The sequence below is a fragment of the Mytilus galloprovincialis genome, chromosome 2 (assembly GCF_965363235.1).
Source record: "Mytilus galloprovincialis chromosome 2, xbMytGall1.hap1.1, whole genome shotgun sequence".
NCBI classification, from domain to species: Eukaryota; Metazoa; Mollusca; class Bivalvia; order Mytilida; family Mytilidae; genus Mytilus; species Mytilus galloprovincialis.
This window is the reverse complement of record NC_134839.1, coordinates 81,696,591-81,721,111: the sequence shown is the minus strand read 5'-3', so window position 1 is coordinate 81,721,111 and position 24,521 is coordinate 81,696,591. Positions and strand designations below refer to the sequence as shown.

Here is a 24,521-nt window from a genome sequence, read left to right as displayed (position 1 = left end):
GTGTTTCGTCTTGTTGACTTGTTGACTTAACGAGGACACATTGTTTAATTTATTAGATAGTAATATCATATACTCCCACCTTATTTATGCTTTTTCCTTTAAAAAATAATTTTCTTTTTCTTTTATGTCATCTTTACTTTCTTTACTCCAAATATGAAATATAATAGGTATATATGTATGTATCATAAAATATATATTCAATACGTTGTTTAACACCTTAAAATTTACTTTTTACGATGTTTTGAAATCCTTTACTTAGTCTAGAATCCCTCAATATCATACAAAGGTATATAACATTTTTCTACCGGGGAACGTATTTGTCAGGGCCAACTGACGGTGTTTGGTTCGTATCAAAGATAAGTAGAGGATTCGTTCAAATGGGCCAGGGTATACATTATCCGACACACTAAATTTTTTATTGATTTTTTCTATGAACTGTTTTTGTGTGCAATGTCTTCTTTAAAAGTTATGGTTTCATTTTATAAATTTTGAGATTCCAACTGCATTTAACATAATCATATGTATGACTGGTATAATACTTAACATGAACACATGTATTCTTGATTTACAGGACAAACTCAACCAAATAGCCTACGACTGGTGAATGGTAAAAGACCTACTCAAGGTAGATTAGAGATATATCATAACAACACTTGGGGATCTATCTGTGATGACCACTTTGACAACAATGCTTCTATAGTAGCATGTAAACAACTAGGATTTTATCAGTCGTAAGACCATTTATTTGAATACTGCTTAGCAATGCTGCATCACCTATTTACCCTATTTACCACTATGCTATGTGTCTATACTATATTATACATTGAAGTCTTACTTAATTCTTATACATGTAATATTCTCAGGTGTAGGATTTGACAAGATTTCAACAATAACAATAAAAAAATGTTGCATATCAATTTATATAGTCTATCATAGTATATATAGTATCTGAGACATACATGATAGTACAGTGTCACGATCAGGCCGAAATTCTATCTTATATTTGAAGTGACAGCTTTATGAGTAATACTGATGTTTTAATTTTTTACTGTTTTTTTTTGTTCTAGTTCTTTTTCCTTTTTCTAATGTCTAATGTCATTTGGTATAGATAAGATCAGATAATGCCAAATGGTACCGTTGTCTGTTTTTATGTAGACGAAAAGCGCGCACGGTCTGGCGTATTTTGAATTATACGCCTGGTACCTTTGATATTCACAGTACATCTTTTCTTCTTCGAATGAACATTTATAATATTGTTTGGATAAGATACGGGTGTTATTGGAAATCTTTAAATGACCGATTTCCACTAGTCGATACCTTATTTGAAAAACTACACACTAAGTACGTTTCTCTCCCTTTTCTTGTGATGCCCTCCTCTTCCACAGATAGTCATGAAAATACCAGACAGATAAAAGTAACATTAACACTCAAGCATAAACACGGTACCCTCTTTATACATTTTTTAGGCAGAGCAAAATTAAGTATCTATAATCATTCTGATTCATTATTCTGATTCAGTCTGCCTAGAAAATAAAATATGAGTGGCATCATATTCACTACAGTCACACTCATTTTGCAATAATTACATGGGGTCAGACACAGGCACTTGTCTCTATCCATAGGAAGGTATATTTATAGTCGACCTTCCTATGGATAGAAACAAGTGTCTGTGTGGTGAGACCAGGGACTTTCTATTTTAATTCTATTAGTATAGAAAGTCCCTGGTCAGACCTAGTCCCAGATTACTCCAACGGTAGTCCAAATAATTATGACGTCTTGAAAGGCTATTATAATTTTTTTCTTTGACGCCTTACTTCAAATTTTTTTCTTTGACGCCTTACTTCGACGAAGTAAGGCGTCAAAGAAAAAAATTATAATAGCCTTTCAAGACGTCATAATTATTTGGACTACTCCAACGGCTGTTTTGCCAGACAAGCTTGTAAGGTGTCAAAGCAAAAAATAAAATAGCCTTTCAAGATGTCATATTTATTTAGACTAGGTTCAGATCTATAATCCAACAGTCCTATATAGTTGTTATATTTAAGAAATAATTGATGCAAGCTATACTTTATTGTAGTTTTAACATGGGTAGGCATTATATTCATGATTATTTTTGCCTGAGCGATAGTGAGGGCTAAAATAACAAGAATCAAGGACGTATAACTAATATACGTCCTTGCACATATATATTGCCTACCCATGTTAAAATTACAATAAAGTGTAGCTTGCATCAATTATTTTGATTCTGAATAGGACAATTAAGGTCACTTCTATGTCCGATAAGTATAAGTGTAAAAGCGGTTGTGTAGGCACTGTGATTTTTCAGAGGGAGGAGTTTGAATGGACAGCATGAACTGTTGTCGTATCTAGGTCAAATATGTCAATTTCAGAATGCAACAATTTACAGTCATAATCAATGAGTTAGTAACATCATGTAAACCATTTATAAAGAGTTTGAAAGGTGTTTTAAAGTTGAGGAAATATATTAAGTGCATAATAATTTGATAAAATTCATTATTCTGCAGAAGTCAATATACACATGTGCAAACAAATTTTATTTGATTTAGAGCATGGGTTTGTTCACAAAGCAAAAGAAGCACCTCATATTAGAATGTTATAATGTTAAATAATAGTAGTGAGCTGTTTTAAACTTTTTATTGATCTTATTTAAACATGTTAAAGAAACAATTGAATAAACGGACCAGACTGTCTTTGAATATTGTGATATTAATGATTTTCTAATTTTGAGATGATATTTTTTACAGAACTAAAATATCATTATCAAGAACAAATGGTTACTTTGGTGCAGCTCCAACATCCTATCCTATTTGGCTTGATGATGTAACCTGTGCTGGGAATGAAAACAGTTTGCTTAATTGTCAACACAAAGATTTTGGTCGACAAAACTGTAAACATACTGAAGATGTTGGTGTAGATTGTGATGCAGGTAACAAATTGTCTATTGTAGATTGTGTTGCATGGGTGTACAGTGACGGATCAAGAACTTTTTCTAAAGGGGGGCACGCTGACTGACCTAAGGGGGCCCGCTCCAGTCATGCTTCAATGATTCCCTATATAATCAACCAAATTTTTCCCACGAAAGGGGGGACCCGGGCCCCCAGGGCCCCCCTGGATCCGCCTATGGTGTAGATTGTTGACGTACAGGCACCACTGTGTCAAGGTATAGATTGTAATGCAAGTACATGTAATTAGTTAGTTAGTTTATTGGCAACACTAGCATTATTCTTTAAACAAAGGTACATGTACATGTATGTTATTAATGAAAAGAGTTTTAACACATGTTTAACATGATTATTCTTTTACAAACAAAGTATCAGGTTACTCCAAGGAAAGACTAATTGACCCATGATCTTTGGCTAAGTTTAAAAGCACAAAATTATTAAGAAGTATTGTCCTAACTCTAATGGCTGCTTTTTTATTCACCTTTTTTACTTTTCAGCTCTTGATGCAAATTTACAACTAAGATTACGTGATGGTACAAAAGGAAGTGAGGGTCGTGTTGAGGTTTTTTACAACAACACCTGGGGTACTATATGTGATGATGAGTTTGACAACAAGGCTGCTAAACTTGTTTGTGCTGCCGTTGGTTATAAATTAAAGCAAGTATTAATAATGTGGTTTTTGTCTATGTCACAGAATCTTCAATTTACTTCTCCTAGGATTTATTGCCTTTGATGAAAAAATTCATCTATTTCAACATACTTTTCCTAAACTACAGTTAACTCTCGTTGTCTCGAACTCCGTTGACTCGAAATTTCGGATGAGTCGAAGTTTTCACGTGGTCCCGAACTTTATTCCATACAAAAGTATGTAATTCGACTCCTGATGAGTCGAAATTGGATGAGTCGAAATTTCGGTTGAGTCGAACTAAATTTACGGTCCTAAGGTTAACAAAAGCATTCAAAATTCTTTTTTTATCTCGAACTATACACATATGTCAAAACATGACCTCCGGGATTTAAATGGATTGAATAGTTAATCTGACAATACACGTGTAATTAAATTTCCGGTCACTGACCACTGTATTGATTTATGACATGCTATTTCCATGAGTGTTTACCTAAGATTATCTTTTATAGAATTTTGATAAATAATTAGTGATACATTGTTAATATTCATGATAAAGTTTTTGAAATGTTTACACAACAATTAATTTGTGATTTACACTAATGAGCTTGGGTGTGAAGTGAGGATTATGGCTTCCGTTGATGATCACCTAAAAACTACTCAAACGGCGTCTTTAATCTTGTTATATTTTCTTTTAAAAAGAAAGAGTGAGATAAAACAAAATGATTAGAAATCAAAATTTTCTTAAATCTCTTGTATCCAAGAATGAACAATTTTGTCAGCTATAACCGACCTGAATAACGAAACTATCGATTGGAAATTACTCTCTTGGAAAAGCCATTGGATTTTATTTTAATTGAAACAATTGAATAAGTAAAAATAATGTAATTATAATAATAAAAGACTGTGACATACAAATACATCGATCTGATACTAGAATATCGATCCCCTTGCCATATTCACCCGGATTTATTTTAGCTTTACCAAGCTAAGCAAGAGTTGTGTCCCTTAGATTGTCGAACTTCCGGTGTTTGTTTGAGTCGAACTACGTGTGTCTCGAAATATTTCTCTGGTCCGGCTGACTTCTACATAACGAGAGTCGACTGTAATTGAAAAAAAGAAACCGAGATCGAAACTTTAATGGATGTATATGTTTGTTTTTCGAAAATTTCATTTGCTTCCTTCATGTCCTTATGGGGAGTTTAAAACATATGTGGACATTATATGTCTTTTTTGTTTGTTTACCAATTTCAGCCTTTTTAACCTAATTCCTTGCATCAAAAACTATAATAAATAGGTGCAGGAAATGCCCACTACAATAATGATCAGCAAAGCAAGTTCTACAAAAAAATCTTCAATGGACTGCTTAATAAAGTTTTTGCCCTTTTTTTGGCTAGTATCTTGATAATTATGATAGATAGGAAAAGTTAGATAGGTAAAGATGCTCAGCAAGATCTAGAAATATGTAAGTATGACTGAAATGTTGATTGACTCATTATAGGAGTTTTTGCACTTGTCAATGATTGTTTTTGTCAATTTTCCCAAAGTTTTAATATCATCATATGTAGTTATTAAGGAATGTATTCCTGAGTGCTCAACTCATGGAAATCTATCTGGACTCATCTGTTTCAAAAGTGGTTAGTCTAAATACACAGCAAGATTGAAAAATGTTGTAAACCTGAGCACATCTATCATCATTTTATAGCAAAAGTTTAATTATAAACTTTATTTAATGTCATTTCCTTGCTCTACTTTGTCCTTGAGACTGAAAATATAAGCTATATAACAATAACTCATTCTCAGTTCTTGACTTGTAATGGCCAAAAATAAAAAGTTGCTAGACTCACCTTTAAAAAATCCTTAGAGAACTCTGATATGAATAGAATATTAAATTCCTTGTTATTGAAACATTTAGTGCACAGGTCAGGATTGTAGAACATTAGGAATTTGCAATAAATAAAGAGATATTTTATGATATTTTTTATATTTCCAGTACTGTTGCCGTTCCAATCAGCAGTTCATATTTTGGGAATGCCTCTAATCTTCGTATATGGTTAGATGATGTCAAATGTACAGGAAATGAACCTGGACTTGGAGCATGTAGTCATAAACCATGGGGAACAAACAACTGTGACCACGGGGAAGATGCAGGGGTATTTTGTTTACAAGGAGGTATGTTTATAATCAAGTATTTCATGAGTGTACTCATTTGAGAAAAACAACTGTTCAAAATGTCTTTTCACATAAGTGTTACTTTTTTTAAATGGAATGTTATGTTGAGAAAATTATTTGTTTACTTAACCTTTTTTCATAGTTAATGATAATTTAAATTCAGCTGATTATCAAATGATAAAAGTACAAATTATTTTTACTATAAATTATAAAATATTTTATACTTTAAGCTACTGCACAGCCAGCAAATGTGCGGGTTAGACTGGCTGGTGGTAGAAATAGATATGAAGGCAGGGTAGAGATATATGTTTACAACAGATGGGGAACAATATGTGATGATTCATTTGATGCTAGAGAGGCCAGAGTTGTCTGTAAAATGCTTGGATTTAACAGGTATGTCATTACAATGTATAGTATTGAGTCATTTGATGCTTGAGAGGCCAGAGTTGTCTGTAAAATGCTTGGATTTAACAGGTATGTCATTACAATGTATAGTATTGATTCAATTGCTGCTGGAGAGGCCAGAGTTGTCTTTAAAATGCTTGGATTTAACAGGTATGTCATTACAATGTATAGTATTGATTCATTTGATGCTTGAGAGGCCAGAGTTGTCTGTAAAATGCTTGGATTTAACAGGTATGTCATTACAATGTATAGTATTGAGTCATTTGATGCTTGAGAGGCCAGAGTTGTCTGTAAAATGCTTGGATTTAACAGGTTTGTCATTACAATGTATAGTATTGATTCATTTGATGCTAGAGAGGCCAGAGTTATCTGTAATGTCATTACAATGTATAGTATTGATTCATTTGATGCTAGAGAGGCCAGAGTTGTCTGTAATGTCATTACAATGTATAGTATTGATTCAATTGATGCTAGAGAGGCCAGAGTTGTCTGTAATGTCATTACAATGTATAGTATTGATTCATTTGATGCTAGAGAGGCCAGAGTTATCTGTAATGTCATTACAATGTATAGTATTGATTCATTTGATGCTAGAGAGGCCAGAGTTGTCTGTAATGTCATTACAATGTATAGTATTGATTCAATTGATGCTAGAGAGGCCAGAGTTGTCTGTAATGTCATTACAATGTATAGTATTGATTCATTTGATGCTAGAGAGGCCAGAGTTGTCTGTAAAATGCTTGAATTTGACAAGTATGTCATTACAATGTATAGTGTTGATTCATTTGATGCTAGAGAGTCCAGAGTTGTCTGTAAAATGCTTGGATTTAATAGGTATATCATTACAATGTATAGTATTGAGTCATTTGATGCTAGAGAGGCCAGAGTTGTCTGTAAAACGCTTGGATTTAACAGGTTTTTCATTACAATGTATAGTATTGATTCATTTGATGCTAGAGAGGCCAGAGTTGTCTGTAAAATGCTTGGATAAAACAGGTATGTCATTACAATGTATAGTATTGATTCAATTGCTGCTCGAGAGGCCAGAGTTGTCTGTAAAATGCTTGGATTTAACAGGTTTGTCATTACAATGTATAGTATTGATTCATTTGATGCTAGAGAGGCCAGAGTTATCTGTAATGTCATTACAATGTATAGTATTGATTCATTTGATGCTAGAGAGGCCAGAGTTGTCTGTAATGTCATTACAATGTATAGTATTGATTCAATTGATGCTAGAGAGGCCAGAGTTGTCTGTAATGTCATTACAATGTATAGTATTGATTCATTTGATGCTAGAGAGGCCAGAGTTGTCTGTAAAATGCTTGAATTTGACAAGTATGTCATTACAATGTATAGTGTTGATTCATTTGATGCTAGAGAGTCCAGAGTTGTCTGTAAAATGCTTGGATTTAATAGGTATATCATTACAATGTATAGTATTGAGTCATTTGATGCTAGAGAGGCCAGAGTTGTCTGTAAAACGCTTGGATTTAACAGGTTTTTCATTACAATGTATAGTATTGATTCATTTGATGCTAGAGAGGCCAGAGTTGTCTGTAAAATGCTTGGATAAAACAGGTATGTCATTACAATGTATAGTATTGATTCAATTGCTGCTCGAGAGGCCAGAGTTGTCTGTAAAATGCTTGGATTTAACAGGTTTGTCATTACAATGTATAGTATTGATTCATTTGATGCTAGAGAGGCCAGAGTTGTCTGTAATGTCATTACAATGTATAGTATTGATTTATTTGATACTAGAGAGGCCAGAGTTGTTTGTAATGTCATTACAATGTATAGTATTGATTCATTTGATGCTAGAGAGGCCAGAGTTGTCTGTAATGTCATTACAATGTATAGTATTGATTCATTTGATGCTAGAGAGGCCAGAGTTGTCTGTAAATTGCTTGGATAAAACAGGTATGTCATTACAATGTATAGTATTGATTCAATTGCTGCTGGAGAGGCCAGAGTTGTTTGTAATGTCATTACAATGTATAGTATTGATTCATTTGATTCTAGAGAGGCCAGAGTTGTCTGTAATGTCATTACAATGTATAGTATTGATTTATTTGATGCTTGAGAGGCCAGAGCTGTCTGTAATGTCATTACAATGTATAGTATTGATTCAATTGATGCTAGAGAGGCCAGAGTTGTTTGTAATGTCATTACAATGTATAGTATTGATTCAATTGATGCTAGAGAAGCCAGAGTTGTCTGTAATGTCATTACAATGTATAGTATTGATTCAATTGATGCTAGAGAGGCCAGAGTTGTCTGTAATGTCATTACAATGTATAGTATTGATTCAATTGATGCTAGAGAGGCCAGAGTTGTTTGTTATGTCATTACAATGTACAGTATTGATTCATTTGATGCTAGAGAGGCCAGAGTTGTCTGTAATGTCATTACAATGTATAGTATTGATTCATTTGATGCTAGAGAGGCCAGAGTTGTCTGTAAATTGCTTGGATAAAACAGGTATGTCATTACAATGTATAGTATTGATTCAATTGCTGCTCGAGAGGCCAGAGTTGTCTTTAAAATGCTTGGATTTAACAGGTATGTCATTACAATGTATAGTATTGATTCAATTGATGCTCGAGAGGCCAGAGTTGTCTGTAAAATGCTTGGATTAAACAGGTATGTCATTACAATGTATAGTATTGATTCATTTGATGCTAGAGAGGCCAGAGTTGTCTGTAATGTCATTACAATGTATAGTATTGATTCATTTGATGCTAGAGAGGCCAGAGTTGTCTGTAAATTGCTTGGATAAAACAGGTATGTCATTACAATGTATAGTATTGATTCAATTGCTGCTCGAGAGGCCAGAGTTGTCTTTAAAATGCTTGGATTTAACAGGTATGTCATTACAATGTATAGTATTGATTCATTTGATGCTAGAGAGGCCAGAGTTGTCTGTAAAATGCTTGGATTAAACAGGTATGTCATTACAATGTATAGTATTGATTCATTTAATGCTAGAGAGGCCAGAGTTGTCTGTAAAATGCTTGAATTTGACAAGTATGTCATTACAATGTATAGTGTTGATTCATTTGATGCTAGAGAGGCCAGAGTTGTCTGTAAAATGCTTGGATTTAATAGGTATATCATTACAATGTATAGTATTGAGTCATTTGATGCTTGAGAGTCCAGAGTTGTCTGTAAAACGCTTGGATTTAACAGGTTTTTCATTACAATGTATAGTATTGATTCATTTGATGCTAGAGAGGCCAGAGTTGTCTGTAAATTGCTTGGATAAAACAGGTATGTCATTACAATGTATAGTATTGATTCAATTGCTGCTGGAGAGGCCAGAGTTGTCTGTAAAATGCTTGGATTTAACAGGTTTGTCATTACAATGTATAGTATTGATTCATTTGATGCTAGAGAGGCCAGAGTTGTCTGTAATGTCATTACAATGTATAGTATTGATTTATTTGATGCTAGAGAGGCCAGAGTTGTTTGTAATGTCATTACAATGTATAGTATTGATTCATTTGATGCTAGAGAGGCCAGAGTTGTCTGTAATGTCATTACAATGTATAGTATTGATTTATTTGATGCTAGAGAGGCCAGAGCTGTCTGTAATGTCATTACAATGTATAGTATTGATTCAATTGATGCTAGAGAGGCCAGAGTTGTCTGTAATGTCATTACAATGTATAGTATTGATTCAATTGATGCTAGAGAGGCCAGAGTTGTTTGTAATGTCATTACAATGTATAGTATTGATTCAATTGATGCTAGAGAGGCCAGAGTTGTTTGTAATGTCATTACAATGTATAGTATTGATTCAATTGATGCTAGAGAGGCCAGAGTTGTCTGTAATGTCATTTCAATGTATATTATTGATTCAATTGATGCTAGAGAGGCCAGAGTTGTTTGTAATGTCATTACAATGTATAGTATTGATTCAATTGATGCTAGAGAGGCCAGAGTTGTCTGTAATGTCATTACAATGTATAGTATTGATTCAATTGATGCTAGAGAGGCCAGAGTTGTCTGTAATGTCATTACAATTTATAGTATTGATTCAATTGATGCTAGAGAGGCCAGAGTTGTTTGTAATGTCATTACAATGTACAGTATTGATTCATTTGATGCTAGAGAGGCCAGAGTTGTTTGTAATGTCATTACAATGTATAGTATTGATTCATTTGATGCTAGAGAGGCCAGAGTTGTTTGTAATGTCATTACAATGTATAGTATTGATTCAATTGATGCTAGAGAGGCCAGAGTTGTCTGTAATGTCATTACAATGTATAGTATTGATTCATTTGATGCTAGAGAGGCCAGAGTTGTTTGTAATGTCATTACAATGTATAGTATTGATTCAATTGATGCTAGAAAGGCCAGAGTTGTCTGTAATGTCATTACAATGTATAGTATTGATTCATTTGATGCTAGAGAGGCCAGAGTTGTTTGTAATGTCATTACAATGTATAGTATTGATTCAATTGATGCTAGAGAGGCCAGAGTTGTCTGTAATGTCATTACAATGTATAGTATTGATTCAATTGATGCTAGAGAGGCCAGAGTTGTCTGTAATGTCATTACAATGTATAGTATTGATTCATTTAATGTAGAGAGGCCAGAGTTGTCTGTAAAATGCTTGGATTTAACAGGTATGTCATTACAATGTATAAATACAATATAAAATATTACCCTATGACAATAAAAAAAAATGAGAAAACTCTCCACAAGAGACCATATGACACAGAAATTTACAACTATAGGTCACTAAACGGACTTCAACAATTAGCAAAGCCAATACCTCATAGTCAGCTATAAAACGCCTCAAAATGACAATGTAAAACAAATCAAATGAGAAAACTAATGGCCTAATTCATGTAAAAAAATGAACGAAAAACAAATCTGTAATACATAAACAAACAATAATTACTGAATTACAGATTTGGGACAGGCACATACATACAGAATGTGGCAGGGTTAAACATATAAGTGGGATCCCAACCCTGTTTTGAAACCAATCATAACAAGAAAGTTTTAAGAGTTTTTTACAAGGTTGTTTTACTTTCGCACTACTAAGCTGGCACACAATGTCCAGCTATAAATTGACTGAAGAAATACATATAACAAGTTTAGTTTTGATAACTGCTAATCTAATTTAATTAGGTATATGGCAGGACAACTCCTTTTTTATGTTCATACTGAACATTGTTGCCTTACAGTTATCCCATATTTAGATCAGTACCTTCAGCATCAGGAAACTTTGATTATATTGTAACATTAGATTCAATGAGACTTTGGCGCCTGACAACTACAGATATTGCCAGTACAAAATATGACATAGTGTATCCATGTTTGGACTATAATGTTCTGTTTTTATAGTGAGGAACTCTTCTTTACATAACCGGAATCAGGAACCGCTAGAACATCACTAGATGTGAATTAATAGAATTTTAATGCCAGATTTTGTATTTGGTGCCATAGAAGCATTAGAATTATTTATTCCACCAGATTCTTAATGCAGGTAGATATATTTTTGTTTAGGCAAAATACATATGTATATTATAAATTTTCAGAGGAGGTTCCGTTATTAAAGGGAGAACTTTTGGTGGCAGGAAAGGTCCTATTTGGTTAGATGACATGGAATGTCAGGGTAATGAGTCCAGTCTACTCAGCTGTATACATAAACCATGGGGTGTAAATAACTGTGGACATGACGAAGATGTGGCAGTTATGTGTAATTCTAGTAAGTTTACCTTGTTTACTGGAATAACTTTTTATTTTATTTTATAGATTTGGTTTCACAAATTTTATCTCTTTTAAGTTCCTGTAAAAAAATTAATAAAAGAAGGATTTATATAATATGAAATGCATATGTATTCTACATTAAAAATTCCTGATGTTATTACACAAAGTGTAATCATGATCAGTCTATTTTGTGGACATGTTGTCATGTTTGTGTGTCTTTTTGCCCTCTGGTGTAGTCTTCTGGTACTTAAGCTTTTATATTGATCCATTTGTATCTTCTCTCCATTTTAAATTTAAAAATTTAAATGAAGGATTATTTTATAATTGTAAAACAAATTATTACTGTTAAGTGTACAATGCAAGTCTTAATTTAAATGAAGTTTCAAGAAATAAATTACATTTATAACAAATGTTTTTGATTTTAGCGAAAAAAATCTACAATATCTCCTTTGAGCTTCTAGTTTATGTCTTAATATTTATGATTTCTTTTCATTTTTTAGTAGGAATATGGCTTATATTTGTGCATCTGTGTATATTTGAACTGTTTTGATATAATGTCAAGGCTGATGATGAACTTTTTAATCAAAGAAACAATATTTCTTCTGCAGATACTCCTCCCGTTATAAGTGTCAGATTAGCTGGGGGCCCAACCAGCCAGGAAGGACGTGTGGAGATACAGTATAATGGTATCTGGGGTACAGTCTGTGATGATCATTTTGATAACTCAGCTGCTGCTGTTGTATGTCGAATGTTACATTTACCATTGTAAGTAGTCAAATGTTGTACTTTAGAACATTATTGAGGACTAATTTATGTTTCATGGGGAACAACACACTATAAAATATTTAAATGGCTTTGAATAAATTAACATAATTAAGTATAAATGGAGAAAAGTATGCAAGTCTATATTCATGCAAGTGAGTGAAGTTTTCAATTTTAGCTGTCACAGGTAAAATTTACAAGAACAGAAATAGAAATTGATTTTTATGATCACCTTTGTAGGTGAAATATCTAGTAGAGAGGTATTATGTTTTTTGGTCTGTGCATCCATTCCTCCATCTACCCCTCTTCAGATTAAGTTTTTGGTCAAGGTAGTTTTTGACAAAGTGGAAGTCCAATCAACTTGAAACTTAGTACACATGTTCCCTATGATATGATACAAATTAGAGTTTTTACCCCAATGTCAAGGTCTAATGAACATAGAAAATGATAATACGAGTGGGGCATCCGTGTACTATGGACACATTCTTGTTTTTTATCTTTCAGCTCAGGAGCTGTTGGTTATTCTCATTCACCATACGGCCAGGGAACAGGACAGATCTTGTTGGACGATGTGCATTGTATAGGAACAGAAACCACCATGCTTAATTGTAATCATTCTGCAATTGGTACCAGTAACTGTAAGCATACAGAAGACGTTGGTGTTAAATGTCAAACTAGTAAGTAATCAATAAGGATTATTGAATCATCAATGTTATTTTTTATCATTAAAAGGAAAAAAAATATGACAGTATATATGGTGATTATTCAGTGTCTTGAATTGAAAGTTTTAAAAGAGGGGCGAAAGATACCAGAGAGACATTCAAACTCACAAATCAAAAATAAACTGACAACGCCATGGCTAAAACAGAAAAAGACAAATAGACAAACAATAGTACACAAGACGTAACATAGAAAACTTAGCAACACAAATTCCACTAAAAACTGGGGTGATTCCAGGTGTTCCGGATGGGTAAGCTGATCTTGCTCACTTTTAAACTTCAAACTATCTGTCTGCATGGTCAGTACAATATAGTCAATTCAGAAATTATTACAAGGTTTTTATTAATGTGTATTTAGCGACTGGATGAGTATTGCAATAAAAAGAACTTTCATTATGATGTAGAATACATATATCTGTTTTTCGCAATTCTGACCTTTCTTAAAAAATTGCAATAAAAAATGCACACAATTATTTTTCAATTTACAGTGTTGAACAAGTCTGTCAAGGAGGGAATTGATTTGTGTTTATTTTAGAAGGGTGTGTAATAATCAAAATTTTATTAGAAAGTAAAAAATAAGTATCAATTAGATTTGTTAACCTTATGCCTCATTTCAGAGCATATATGTGTAATAGATTTGTCAGGCTTTACAAACTCAATCATAAGGTTCACGTTGAATGCTTTTAATATCACATATTTGTTGAAAAAAAAATTATTTCATTTGGACATGAAAAATTAAATGGAAATCTTTATTTTATTGTTTGCATTAATCATTTCAGACAGTGCCAAAGTAAACATACGTCTAAAAGGTGGACCAGGAAACTATGCAGGAAGAGTAGAAGTCTTTTACAATAATACATGGGGAACCATCTGTGATGACGCCTTTGGCTACAGAGAAGCTAAAGTCATTTGTACTCAACTAGGTCTAAATGGGTAAATGAAAGATACTAGACATGTATAAAGGAGATGTGAGGTATACATCAAGGAGACAGCGTATCATCAACAAAAATATATTTAGAGAACAATTGACTTATAAATGTTGTAAATTACATGTGTTTAAAAAAAAATGGAAACAATGTGAAATTGAATGAAGACAAAGAAACAGCAGATAACTGCTTGAAAAGTCAGAAATAATCTAAACCAAGGAAACAAACAATTACGTAACATTGAGATTTAAGAAACTGTATTTAAAAAATATATCTGAAACAGCATTTGGACAAACAAAACACATATCAGTTCGTATAAAAATATATTAACAGAGGAAGGTAAATAACTAGGAGAAGAAGCTACGACTAATAATTAAGACTTGGAAAATATGAGCTAAAATGTTTAGAAAAATCATGTAAATACTCATGATAGAAACAGCATTTAAAGAAAAGAAATTAAAAAAAATAGGTAGACTGAGAAAACACCATACCTGCCAACTTTCACGATTTAGGCGTGTACTACACGATTTTGACCCTCTGTCCCGATTACACGATTGTGATCGTGAAAATAGCCAAAAAACACGATTTTAGTAAAATTTACACGAAAAATATTTTTGTTCCCGATTTTGAACTTTTGAAAGTTTTCCCAAGGGAGACAAACCGTGTCTGACAAATTTCATCCAATCAAAATTTAGTGATCACGCATTCACCAGTTGATTAATGTCGGCATAGTAAACAATGAAAGAATCGAAATTTTGAGTTGTTTTTTTTTAGCTTGGGTGTTAAATTTATAAAGATTAGAATCATGATGGGCGAGTTATCACTTGCAAAATAGTTCTGTCACCGCCTAAGAAAAAAAAGCGTGTTGCTTCGTGCAAATACTTAGAGAAATGGGAGAATGATGTCAAGTACAGGGGCTGGTTGTCTAAATCAACGTTAGGATTGTCACATGCCTTTTGTAAAGTTTGCAACAGAGACTTGAAAGTTGACCACGGTGGCCTTAATGATGTCTCCAAACATTCTAGTACTTCTTGTGATATTGATCTATATAATATATGAGGGTTTGGATGGGGTTAAATTATTAGAGAATATAATGCCCTTAAAAAATGAAGATAAGGGAATAACGGGCAAAAAAAAATGAAAATTTGAGAAATGCGTGGTCAAATTTTTTGAAGATTAGAGAAAAAAGAGGTTAATTTTTTGAAGATTAGAGAAAAAAGGGGTGAAAATTAAATGTTTACAGAGCAACAGACCCCTCCCCCCATTCCAGACCCTCATATATTGTATGTATTGGTAATATTATTAAAATTATTACTTTTTTTTTATTTCTTGACAATATATCAGACAAACATGAGTCATCTTACTGGTGTTTATCTCAACAAAAAAGAATACAACAATCAAACAATTTAAAAAAAGATAGGTTATAATATAGCATCTTCAACTATCACTCCCCAAAAAAGAAGTATGTCAGACACTTTTAGGAGCAAAATCATCACACGAAAAAATGCCGCGAAAATTCTACCCTCAAAAATGGTGCCGCGCACAAAAACCCCCATGGCCATTTTCAAAAGTTGGCAGGTATGAAACACTAAGACACAGGAGATAAGTTAAATACAGAATATCATGACTGAGACAACACTAAGACACAGGAAATAAGTTAAATACAGAATAGCATGACTGAGACAACACTAAGACACAGGAGATAAGTTAAATACAGAATATCATGACTGAGACAACACTAAGACACAGGAAATAAGTTAAATACAGAATATCATGACTGAGACAACACTAAGACACAGGAAATAAGTTAAATACAGAATATCATGACTGAGACAACACTAAGACACAGGAAATAAGTTAAATACAGAATATCATGACTGAGACAACACTTAGACACAGGAAATAAGTTAAATACAGAATATCATGACCGAGACAACACTTAGACACAGGAAATAAGTTAAATACAGAATATCATGACTGAGACAACACTAAGACACAGGAGATAAGTTAAATACAGAATATCATGACTGAGACAACACTTAGACACAGGAAATAAGTTAAATACAGAATATCATGACTGAGACAACACTAAGACACAGGAGATAAGTTAAATACAGAATATCATGACTGAGACAACACTAAGACACAGGAGATAAGTTAAATACAGAATATCATGACTGAGACAACACTAAGACACAGGACATAAGTTAAATACAGAATATCATGACTGAGACAACACTAAGACACAGGACATAAGTTAGATACAGAATATCATGACTGAGACAACACTAAGACACAGGAAATAAGTTAAATACAGAATATCATGACCGAGACAACACTTAGACACAGGAAATAAGTTAAATACAGAATATCATGACCGAGACAACACTTAGACACAGGAAATAAGTTAAATACAGAATGCCATGACTGAGACAACACTAAGACACAGGAAATAAGTTAAATACAGAATATCATGACTGAGACAACACTTAGACACAGGAAATAAGTTAGTTAAATACAGAATATCATGACTGAGACAACACTAAGACACAGGAGATAAGTTAAATACAGAATATCATGACTGAGACAACACTAAGACACAGGAAATAAGTTAAAAACAGAATATCATGACTGAGACAACACTTAAACACAGGAAATAAGTTAAATACAGAATATCATGACTGAGACAACACTTAGACACAGGAAATAAGTTAAATACAGAATATCATGACTGAGACAACACTAAGACACAGGAGATAAGTTAAATACAGAATATCATGACTGAGACAACACTAAGACACAGGAAATAAGTTAAATACAGAATATCATGACTGAGACAACACTAAGACACAGGAAATAAGTTAAATACAGAATATCATGACTGAGACAACACTTAGACACAGGAGATAAGTTAAATACAGAATATCATGACTGAGACAACACTAAGACACAGGAGATAAGTTAAATACAGAATATCATGACTGAGACAACACTTAGACACAGGAAATAAGTTAAATACAGAATATCATGACTGAGACAACACTTAGACACAGGAAATAAGTTAAATACAGAATATCATGACTGAGACAACACTAAGATACAGGAGATAAGTTAAATACAGAATATCATGACTGAGACAACACTTAGACACAGGAAATAAGTTAAATACAGAATATCATGACTGAGACAACACTAAGACACAAGGAATAAGTTAAATACGGAATATCATGACTGAGACAACACTAAGACACAGGAAATAAGTTACAGAATATCATGACTGAGACAACACTAAGACACAGGAGATAAGTTAAATACAGAATTTCATGACTGAGACAACACTAAGACACAGGACATAAGTTAAATACAGAATAGCATGACTGAGACAACACTAAGACACAGGACATAAGTTAAATACAGAATATCTTGACTGAGACAACACTAAGACACAGGAGATAAGTTAAATACAGAATATCATGACTGAGACAACACTAAGACACAGGAAATAAGTTAAATACAGAATATCATGACTGAGACAACACTAAGACACAGGAAATAAGTTAAATACGGAATATCATGAATGAGACAACACTAAGACACAGGAGATCAGTCACAAGTACATCTTTTATAATATGTACAAAATTTCAACATCATAATTGCTAAGAATAAGCTGAGCATTAAAAAATCGACCAGTTACATAGTTTTGAAATTTCTGTTTTCTTTTAGAACAAATGCAATTGCCAAAGGAAGTTCATTTTATGGGCGTGGAACAGGTCCTATACAGTTAGATGATTTGTCTTGTCAGGGAACTGAGAAAAACTTAGCATTGTGTGGACATCGAGGCTGGGGAAAGAGTAACTGTGATCATACAGAGGATGCTTCAGTTGTTTGTTTGGGTAAGTGGACATCGAGGCTGGGGAAAGCGTAACTGTGATCATGCAGAGGATGCTTCAGTTATTTGTGTGGTTAAGTGGACATAGGGGAGGGGGAAAGAGTAACTGTGATCACACAGAGGATGGGTCAGTTGTTTGTGTGGGTAAGTGGACATACAGGAGGGGGAAAGAGTAACTGTGATCATACAGAGGATACGTCAGTTGTTTGTGTGGGTAAGTGGACATCGGGGCTGCGGAAAGAGTAACTGTGATCATACAGAGGATGCGTCAGTTGTTTGTGTGGGTAAGTGGACATTGAGGAGGGGGAAAGAGTAGCTGTGATCATACAGAGGATGCTTCAGTTGTTTGTGTGGGTAAGTGGACATTGAGGAGGGGGAAAGAGTAACTGTGATCATACAGAGGATACGTCAGTTGTTTGTGTGGGTAAGTGGACATCGGGGCTGGGGAAAGAGTAACTGTGATCATACAGAGGATGCGTCAGTTGTTTGTGTGGGTAAGTGGACATTGAGGAGGGGGAAAGAGTAACTGTGATCATACAGAGGACACGTCAGTTGTTTGTGTGGGTAAGTGGACATCGGGGCTGGGGAAAGAGTAACTGTGATCATACAGAGGATGCTTCAGTTGTTTGTGTGGGTAAGTGGACATTGAGGATAGGGAAAGAGTAACTGTGATCATACAGAGGATGCATAATGTTGTTTGTGTGGGTAAGTACACATCGAGGATGGGGAAAGAGTAATTGTGATCACACAGAGGATGCGTCAGTTGTTTGTGTGGTAAGTGCACATCGAGGATGGGGAAAGAGTAGCTGTGAAAAAAATTAGAACTGTATTGAAGTTAATCAAATTTTCTATAAATTTTTGTTGTTGTTTAATGCTAATTATAAAAATATTTGAATGTATTTTTTGCAGCTTCAGCACCTAGTGGAACTACCAATACCACTCTACGGTTGGTTGGTGGAACAACACCATCATCAGGACGATTAGAAATTAATTATCAGGGAACCTGGGGCACTGTTTGTGATGATTTGTTTGATAACTATGCAGCACAGGTGGTCTGCAGGGAACTTGGACTGCCTTGGTAAGTAGAAGCACTATAGACCAGTAATCTAGCAAGCAAAGATTTTGGCAGTATTTGTGCACACTTAGAAATGCCAGGATTGGTAGTCTAACAATAGGTAAACATTGAATGGAAACAAGAAGTGATATGCATTAAGGTTTTTTTCCCCAGTATTTCTTGTTCTGAATGATAAAAGATATATATTTATAATGGAAGATTATATGATTAGATGACAACTTTCACTTCATTTTCAAGTCAGAAGGGAAATAATAAATTGCCCTACTCAAAATTTTAACAGAACTATTTATAAAACAACTTGCAACTACTATCAAGAATGCTGTCTTTGTCAAAAATTCAGTAACAAATAGGACATAAGATTTCAATTTTGTTGTGCAAAATTATGGTTTATGGATCAGCTATCCAGGTGTGAATCTTTTAAAAAAAGGAGTCTGTCTGTGGAGACAACATTAGGGAGTTTGACTTGTAAAAAGTCTATGCATTAACCATATATGTAGCTCCATAATGGGCCATTGCCATTGTCTATTGTGGTAGTTTTATATTGATATAAGAAGATGTGGTATGAGTGCCAATGAGACAACTCTCCATCCAAGTCACAATAGTAAAAGTGAACCATTATAGGTCAAAGTATGGCCTTCAAAAAGGGCTTTATCCCACAGCAAGCTATAAAGGACCCCCAAAATGAGTAGTGTAAAACCATTCAATCATGAAAGCAGCTGTCTAATCTATATAAAAAAGAGAAACAAAAAGCAATTATGAACTACATCCACAAACCACTGAACATTAGGTTATTGACTACATGACTGAAACAGATTTTCTACTAAACTTCATACAATAATTTGCATTATTTTAAAGGCAAGGAGCTCAAGTACGACCTAAAGCTTACTTTGGAGCAGGAACTGGCCAGATAGTATTAGATAATGTTAAATGTAATGGGAATGAGACAGATATATCATTGTGTAAACACAATCCATTCGGACAGAACAATTGTGGCCACACAGAGGATGTGGGTGTTGTTTGTGGAACATGTAAGAACTTTCTGCACTATGACAAAATGGGCCTTCTTTTACTTGAGGGGTCAAAACCCATATAAAGCTATACTGAAATTATCCTTTATTTACCGACCGTGTGAGGGCTGTATAGCCAGTCAAGGTCGTTAAAAACTTCCATTATCATCATCATCCTTTTCCTATCACATACCAACCCTAATCTAGAAATCTCTTAACCAAACCATAATCATAAATGAACATTAACCCTTTTCATAAATGAACATTAACCCTTTAATATAGGAATCCATACAGTAAAAAAGGTCATAAAATGGAAAGACAAACTGAATAGAAGATATGCAAAAATAATAGAAATGAATTAAAAAAATATATTTGTTACCTTCACATTGAAGTTTGATTAGAAGCAATATATTTAAGTTGATATGGTAACAAGATTAATAGATTATAAGTGCAAATTATTTTGTTGGTTATTTTCTATTTGAAAAAAATGGTAAAAAAAATTGACTTAAATTGTTTATTATAACAATATTATTTTGTTTATAACATTTTTGTAATCCACAGTAAAAAGATTGCGAGTTCGACTTGTAAATGGTACATCCTCAGCTAGTGGGCGTGTGGAAGTGTTCTATAATCATACTTGGGGAACAATATGTGATGATTCATTCTCCAATCAAGCTGCTAGTGTTGTTTGCTCAATGTTAGGATTCAGAAGGTAAGAAGCATAGAGTTCAAGATAATTGTATCCAACTTAGCAGTTATGATAAAATGTTGACACTTCAGTACTTATAATGTATTTGTAAATGATTTTAACTAAATCAATGTCAAGATTGTAATTCATGTTTATTCTTTTACAAAATTTGCAAGTGATTCCCAGTCTTTCAAAGATAATATAAAAGATTGTTAAACATTACTTAGATATCAGTACATAGTGAAAAATAAATGCTGAGGTCAACTGTTACCAAGGTCATAACTCAGATATCAGTTTATATATGAGTAAATGCTGAGTTCTGTTGTTACCAATGCCATTACTTACTAAGGCTTAGATATCAGTACATATAGAAATATAAATGCTGATGTCAATTGTAACCAAGGTCATTACTATGATATCAGTTCATATTGAATAAGTAATGCTGAGGTCAATTATTATCAAGGTAATTACTTAGATTTAGTTTAAACATATTTTATTTGCTGAATAAAAGAAAAATGGATTAGACACAAGTAAACCATACTTATGAAGTATTCTCCATTACTTAGATATTAGTACATATTGAACAATAAATACCGAGGTCAATTATTACCAAGTTCATTACTTAGATGTTAGTAGATAGAGAACAATAAATACCGAGGTCAATTATTACCAAGTTCATTAATTCGATATTAGTAGATAGAGAACAATAAATGATGAGGTTATTACGCAGGCATCAGTTCATATATATTGAACAATGAATGCTGAGGTCAATTGCCATCAAGGTCATTACTTAGATATTATTACATAGAGAACAATAAATACTGAGGTTAATGGTTATTAAGGTCATTAATTGGATATCAGTACATGGAGAACAGTAAATTCCAAGGTTAGTTGTTTCCAAGGTCATTACTTGGATATCAATACATGGAGAACAGTAAATTGTAAGGTTAGTTATTTCCAAGGTCATTACTTGGATATCAGTACATGGAGAACAGTAAATTCTAAGGTTACTTGTTTCCAAGGTCATTACTTGGATATCAGTACATGGAGAACAGTAAATTCTAAGGTTAGTTATTTCAAAGGTCATTACTTGGATATCAGTACATGGAGAACAGTAAATTCTAAGGTTACTTGTTTCCAAGGTCATTACTTGGATATCAGTACATGGAGAACAGTAAATTCTAAGGTTAGTTATTTCAAAAGTCATTACTTGGATATCAGTACATGGAGAACAGTAAATTCTAAGGTTAGTTGTTTCCAAGGTCATTAATTGGATATCAGTACATAGAGAACAATAAATTCTAAGGTTAGTTGTTACCAATATCATTACTTAGATATCAGTACATATAGAACAGTTAATGCTGAGGTCATTTGTTACCAATATCATTACTTAGATATCAGTACATATAGAACAGTTAACGCTGAGGTCATTTGTTACCAAGGTCATTACTTAGATATCAGTACAAATAGAACAGTTAACGCTGAGGTCATTTGTTACCAAGGTCATTATTAAGATATATAATGAAAACACATAGAAGCATGTTTCATTACAGAGATGCAGCTTTATCAGTAGCAGGCTCACAATATGGTGGAGGACCTGGTCCAATATTGTTAGATGATCTACAGTGTACAGGAACAGAGAGAAGTATCCTACAATGTCGTAACAAGGGATGGTATATAAACAACTGTGATCATACAGAAGATGTTGGTGTTGTTTGTAATTCTAGTAAGTAGACAGTATGGGTTTTTTCATTGTTGAAGGTTGTATGGTAACCTAAATTGGTAATATCCACATCATTTGAGCTCTGTTAGACAGTTGTTTCAAAGGCATGTATACCACATGTCCCTATATTAATATAGTGTAAGGCTTTTTGATCTTAGGAATTTACAAAACATTGCCTCAGGGTTTACTTGGATAAAGTTTAATAATTTTCAACCCTAAAAAAAACAAACTAACAACATGATAAATAATTTCCAACCCTTGAACTTTTTTGTACATATTTTTTTTAAATGAAAGACGATTAATAGGATATTCATATCGACACCCATTAATAAGTACAATGTAATGGTTTCATCATTAAAAATAGTTATATTATAAATAATAAAACATGTTCAAGCCTTATTACCTTTTTTTCCCCAATATTTATATTAGAACATTGACAAATATTTTAAAACAAGACAATTTCACATTTATTTGTGTTGTTTAAGGTTTTTGTGATAATTTTTCTTTCAAATTTTCTTGTGAAAAAGATTTGAACTTCTGTATTATTAACCAAATTTTGTAACCGTTTGTTAGGAGAACCACAGCTACGATTGGCAAACGGTCCCAACAGATTTCAAGGTCGAGTTGAGATAAATGTTGGTGGTAGATGGGGTACTGTTTGCGATGACAAATTTGACCAGAATGCTGCATCTGTAGTCTGCAGAAGTCTCAACCTTCCAAGGTAAAGAAATAATGACAAAGAACTGGTATCATCATTAAAATATTTTTATCCTAAATGATAAAAATTTACACCTTTCTATGACCTAATTTATTCCATTTTTGTTGAGCCTTCGACTTTAGTAAAAAAATCGAGACTAAGCGATCCTACATTCCGTCGGCGGCAGCGTCCACAAATATTCACTCTGTGGTTAAAGTTTTTGAAATTTTAATAACTTTCTTAAACTATACTGGATGTCTACCAAACGTGGACAGAGGCTTGTTTATGATCATAAGATAGTATCCAGAAGTAAATTTTGTAAAAATAAAATTCCATTTTTTCCTTATTTTACTTATAAATGGACTTAGTTTTTCTACGGGGAAACATTACATTCACTCTGTGGTTAAAGTTTTTAAAATTTTAATAACTTTCTAAAACTATCCTGGATTTGTACCCAACTTGGACAGAAGCTTGTTTATGATCATAAGATAGTATCCAGAAGTAAATTTTGTAAAAATAAAATTCCCTTTTATGTTTTTTACTTATAAATGGACTTAGTTTTTCTGCGGGAAACATAACATTCACTCTAGCTGTGGTTAAAGTTTTTTAAATTTAAATATCTTTCTTAGACTATCCTGGTTTTGTACCAAATATGTACAGAAGCTTGTTTATGATCATAAGACATATTCCAGAAGTAAATTTTGTAAAAAAAAGAAAATCAATTTTATCCGTATTTTATTTTTATATGGACTTAGATTTTCTACCAGGAAACAACACATTCACTCTATGGTTAAATTTTCAAAATTTTTAATGACTTTCTTATACTAGTTTTAATTTGTACCAAATTTAGACAGAAGCAAAGTTAGTATCTAGAAGGAATTTTTTTAATATTTTGTACCTGTGTATCTGTAATTTACTTATAAATGGACTTAGTTTTTCTTCCAGTTAACATTACATACAGTCTGCAGTTAAAGTTTTTAAAACATTTATTAGATTCATAATTAACCATCCTGGATTTTTACCAAACTTAGACAGAAGCTTTTTACAATCAAAAGATGGTATGAAGAGGAATATTTTTATTTATTTTTTTCCTCATTTTTGCTGAGCCTGCGATTTACAGCAAAAGTAGGTGAGACACTGGGT

The 24,521-nt window shown here is 33.1% G+C and overlaps 1 protein-coding gene across 1 annotated transcript in view; it reads left to right on the top strand.

Moving 5' to 3' along the window:
• LOC143064581 (scavenger receptor cysteine-rich domain-containing protein DMBT1-like) overlaps positions 1–24,521 on the top strand; it is a 78,953-nt gene that overhangs the window by 4,753 nt on the left and 49,679 nt on the right. Inside the window, exons 2-16 of the mRNA XM_076237496.1 lie at positions 572–731; positions 2,766–2,947; positions 3,461–3,620; positions 5,582–5,760; positions 5,991–6,153; positions 11,721–11,890; positions 12,501–12,657; positions 13,159–13,331; positions 14,153–14,306; positions 18,023–18,192; positions 19,098–19,266; positions 20,119–20,291; positions 20,832–20,982; positions 22,512–22,684; positions 23,255–23,402. Coding sequence (XP_076093611.1) covers positions 572–731; positions 2,766–2,947; positions 3,461–3,620; positions 5,582–5,760; positions 5,991–6,153; positions 11,721–11,890; positions 12,501–12,657; positions 13,159–13,331; positions 14,153–14,306; positions 18,023–18,192; positions 19,098–19,266; positions 20,119–20,291; positions 20,832–20,982; positions 22,512–22,684; positions 23,255–23,402 — 2,482 coding nt within the window. The remainder of the gene's footprint in view (positions 1–571; positions 732–2,765; positions 2,948–3,460; positions 3,621–5,581; positions 5,761–5,990; positions 6,154–11,720; positions 11,891–12,500; positions 12,658–13,158; positions 13,332–14,152; positions 14,307–18,022; positions 18,193–19,097; positions 19,267–20,118; positions 20,292–20,831; positions 20,983–22,511; positions 22,685–23,254; positions 23,403–24,521) is intronic.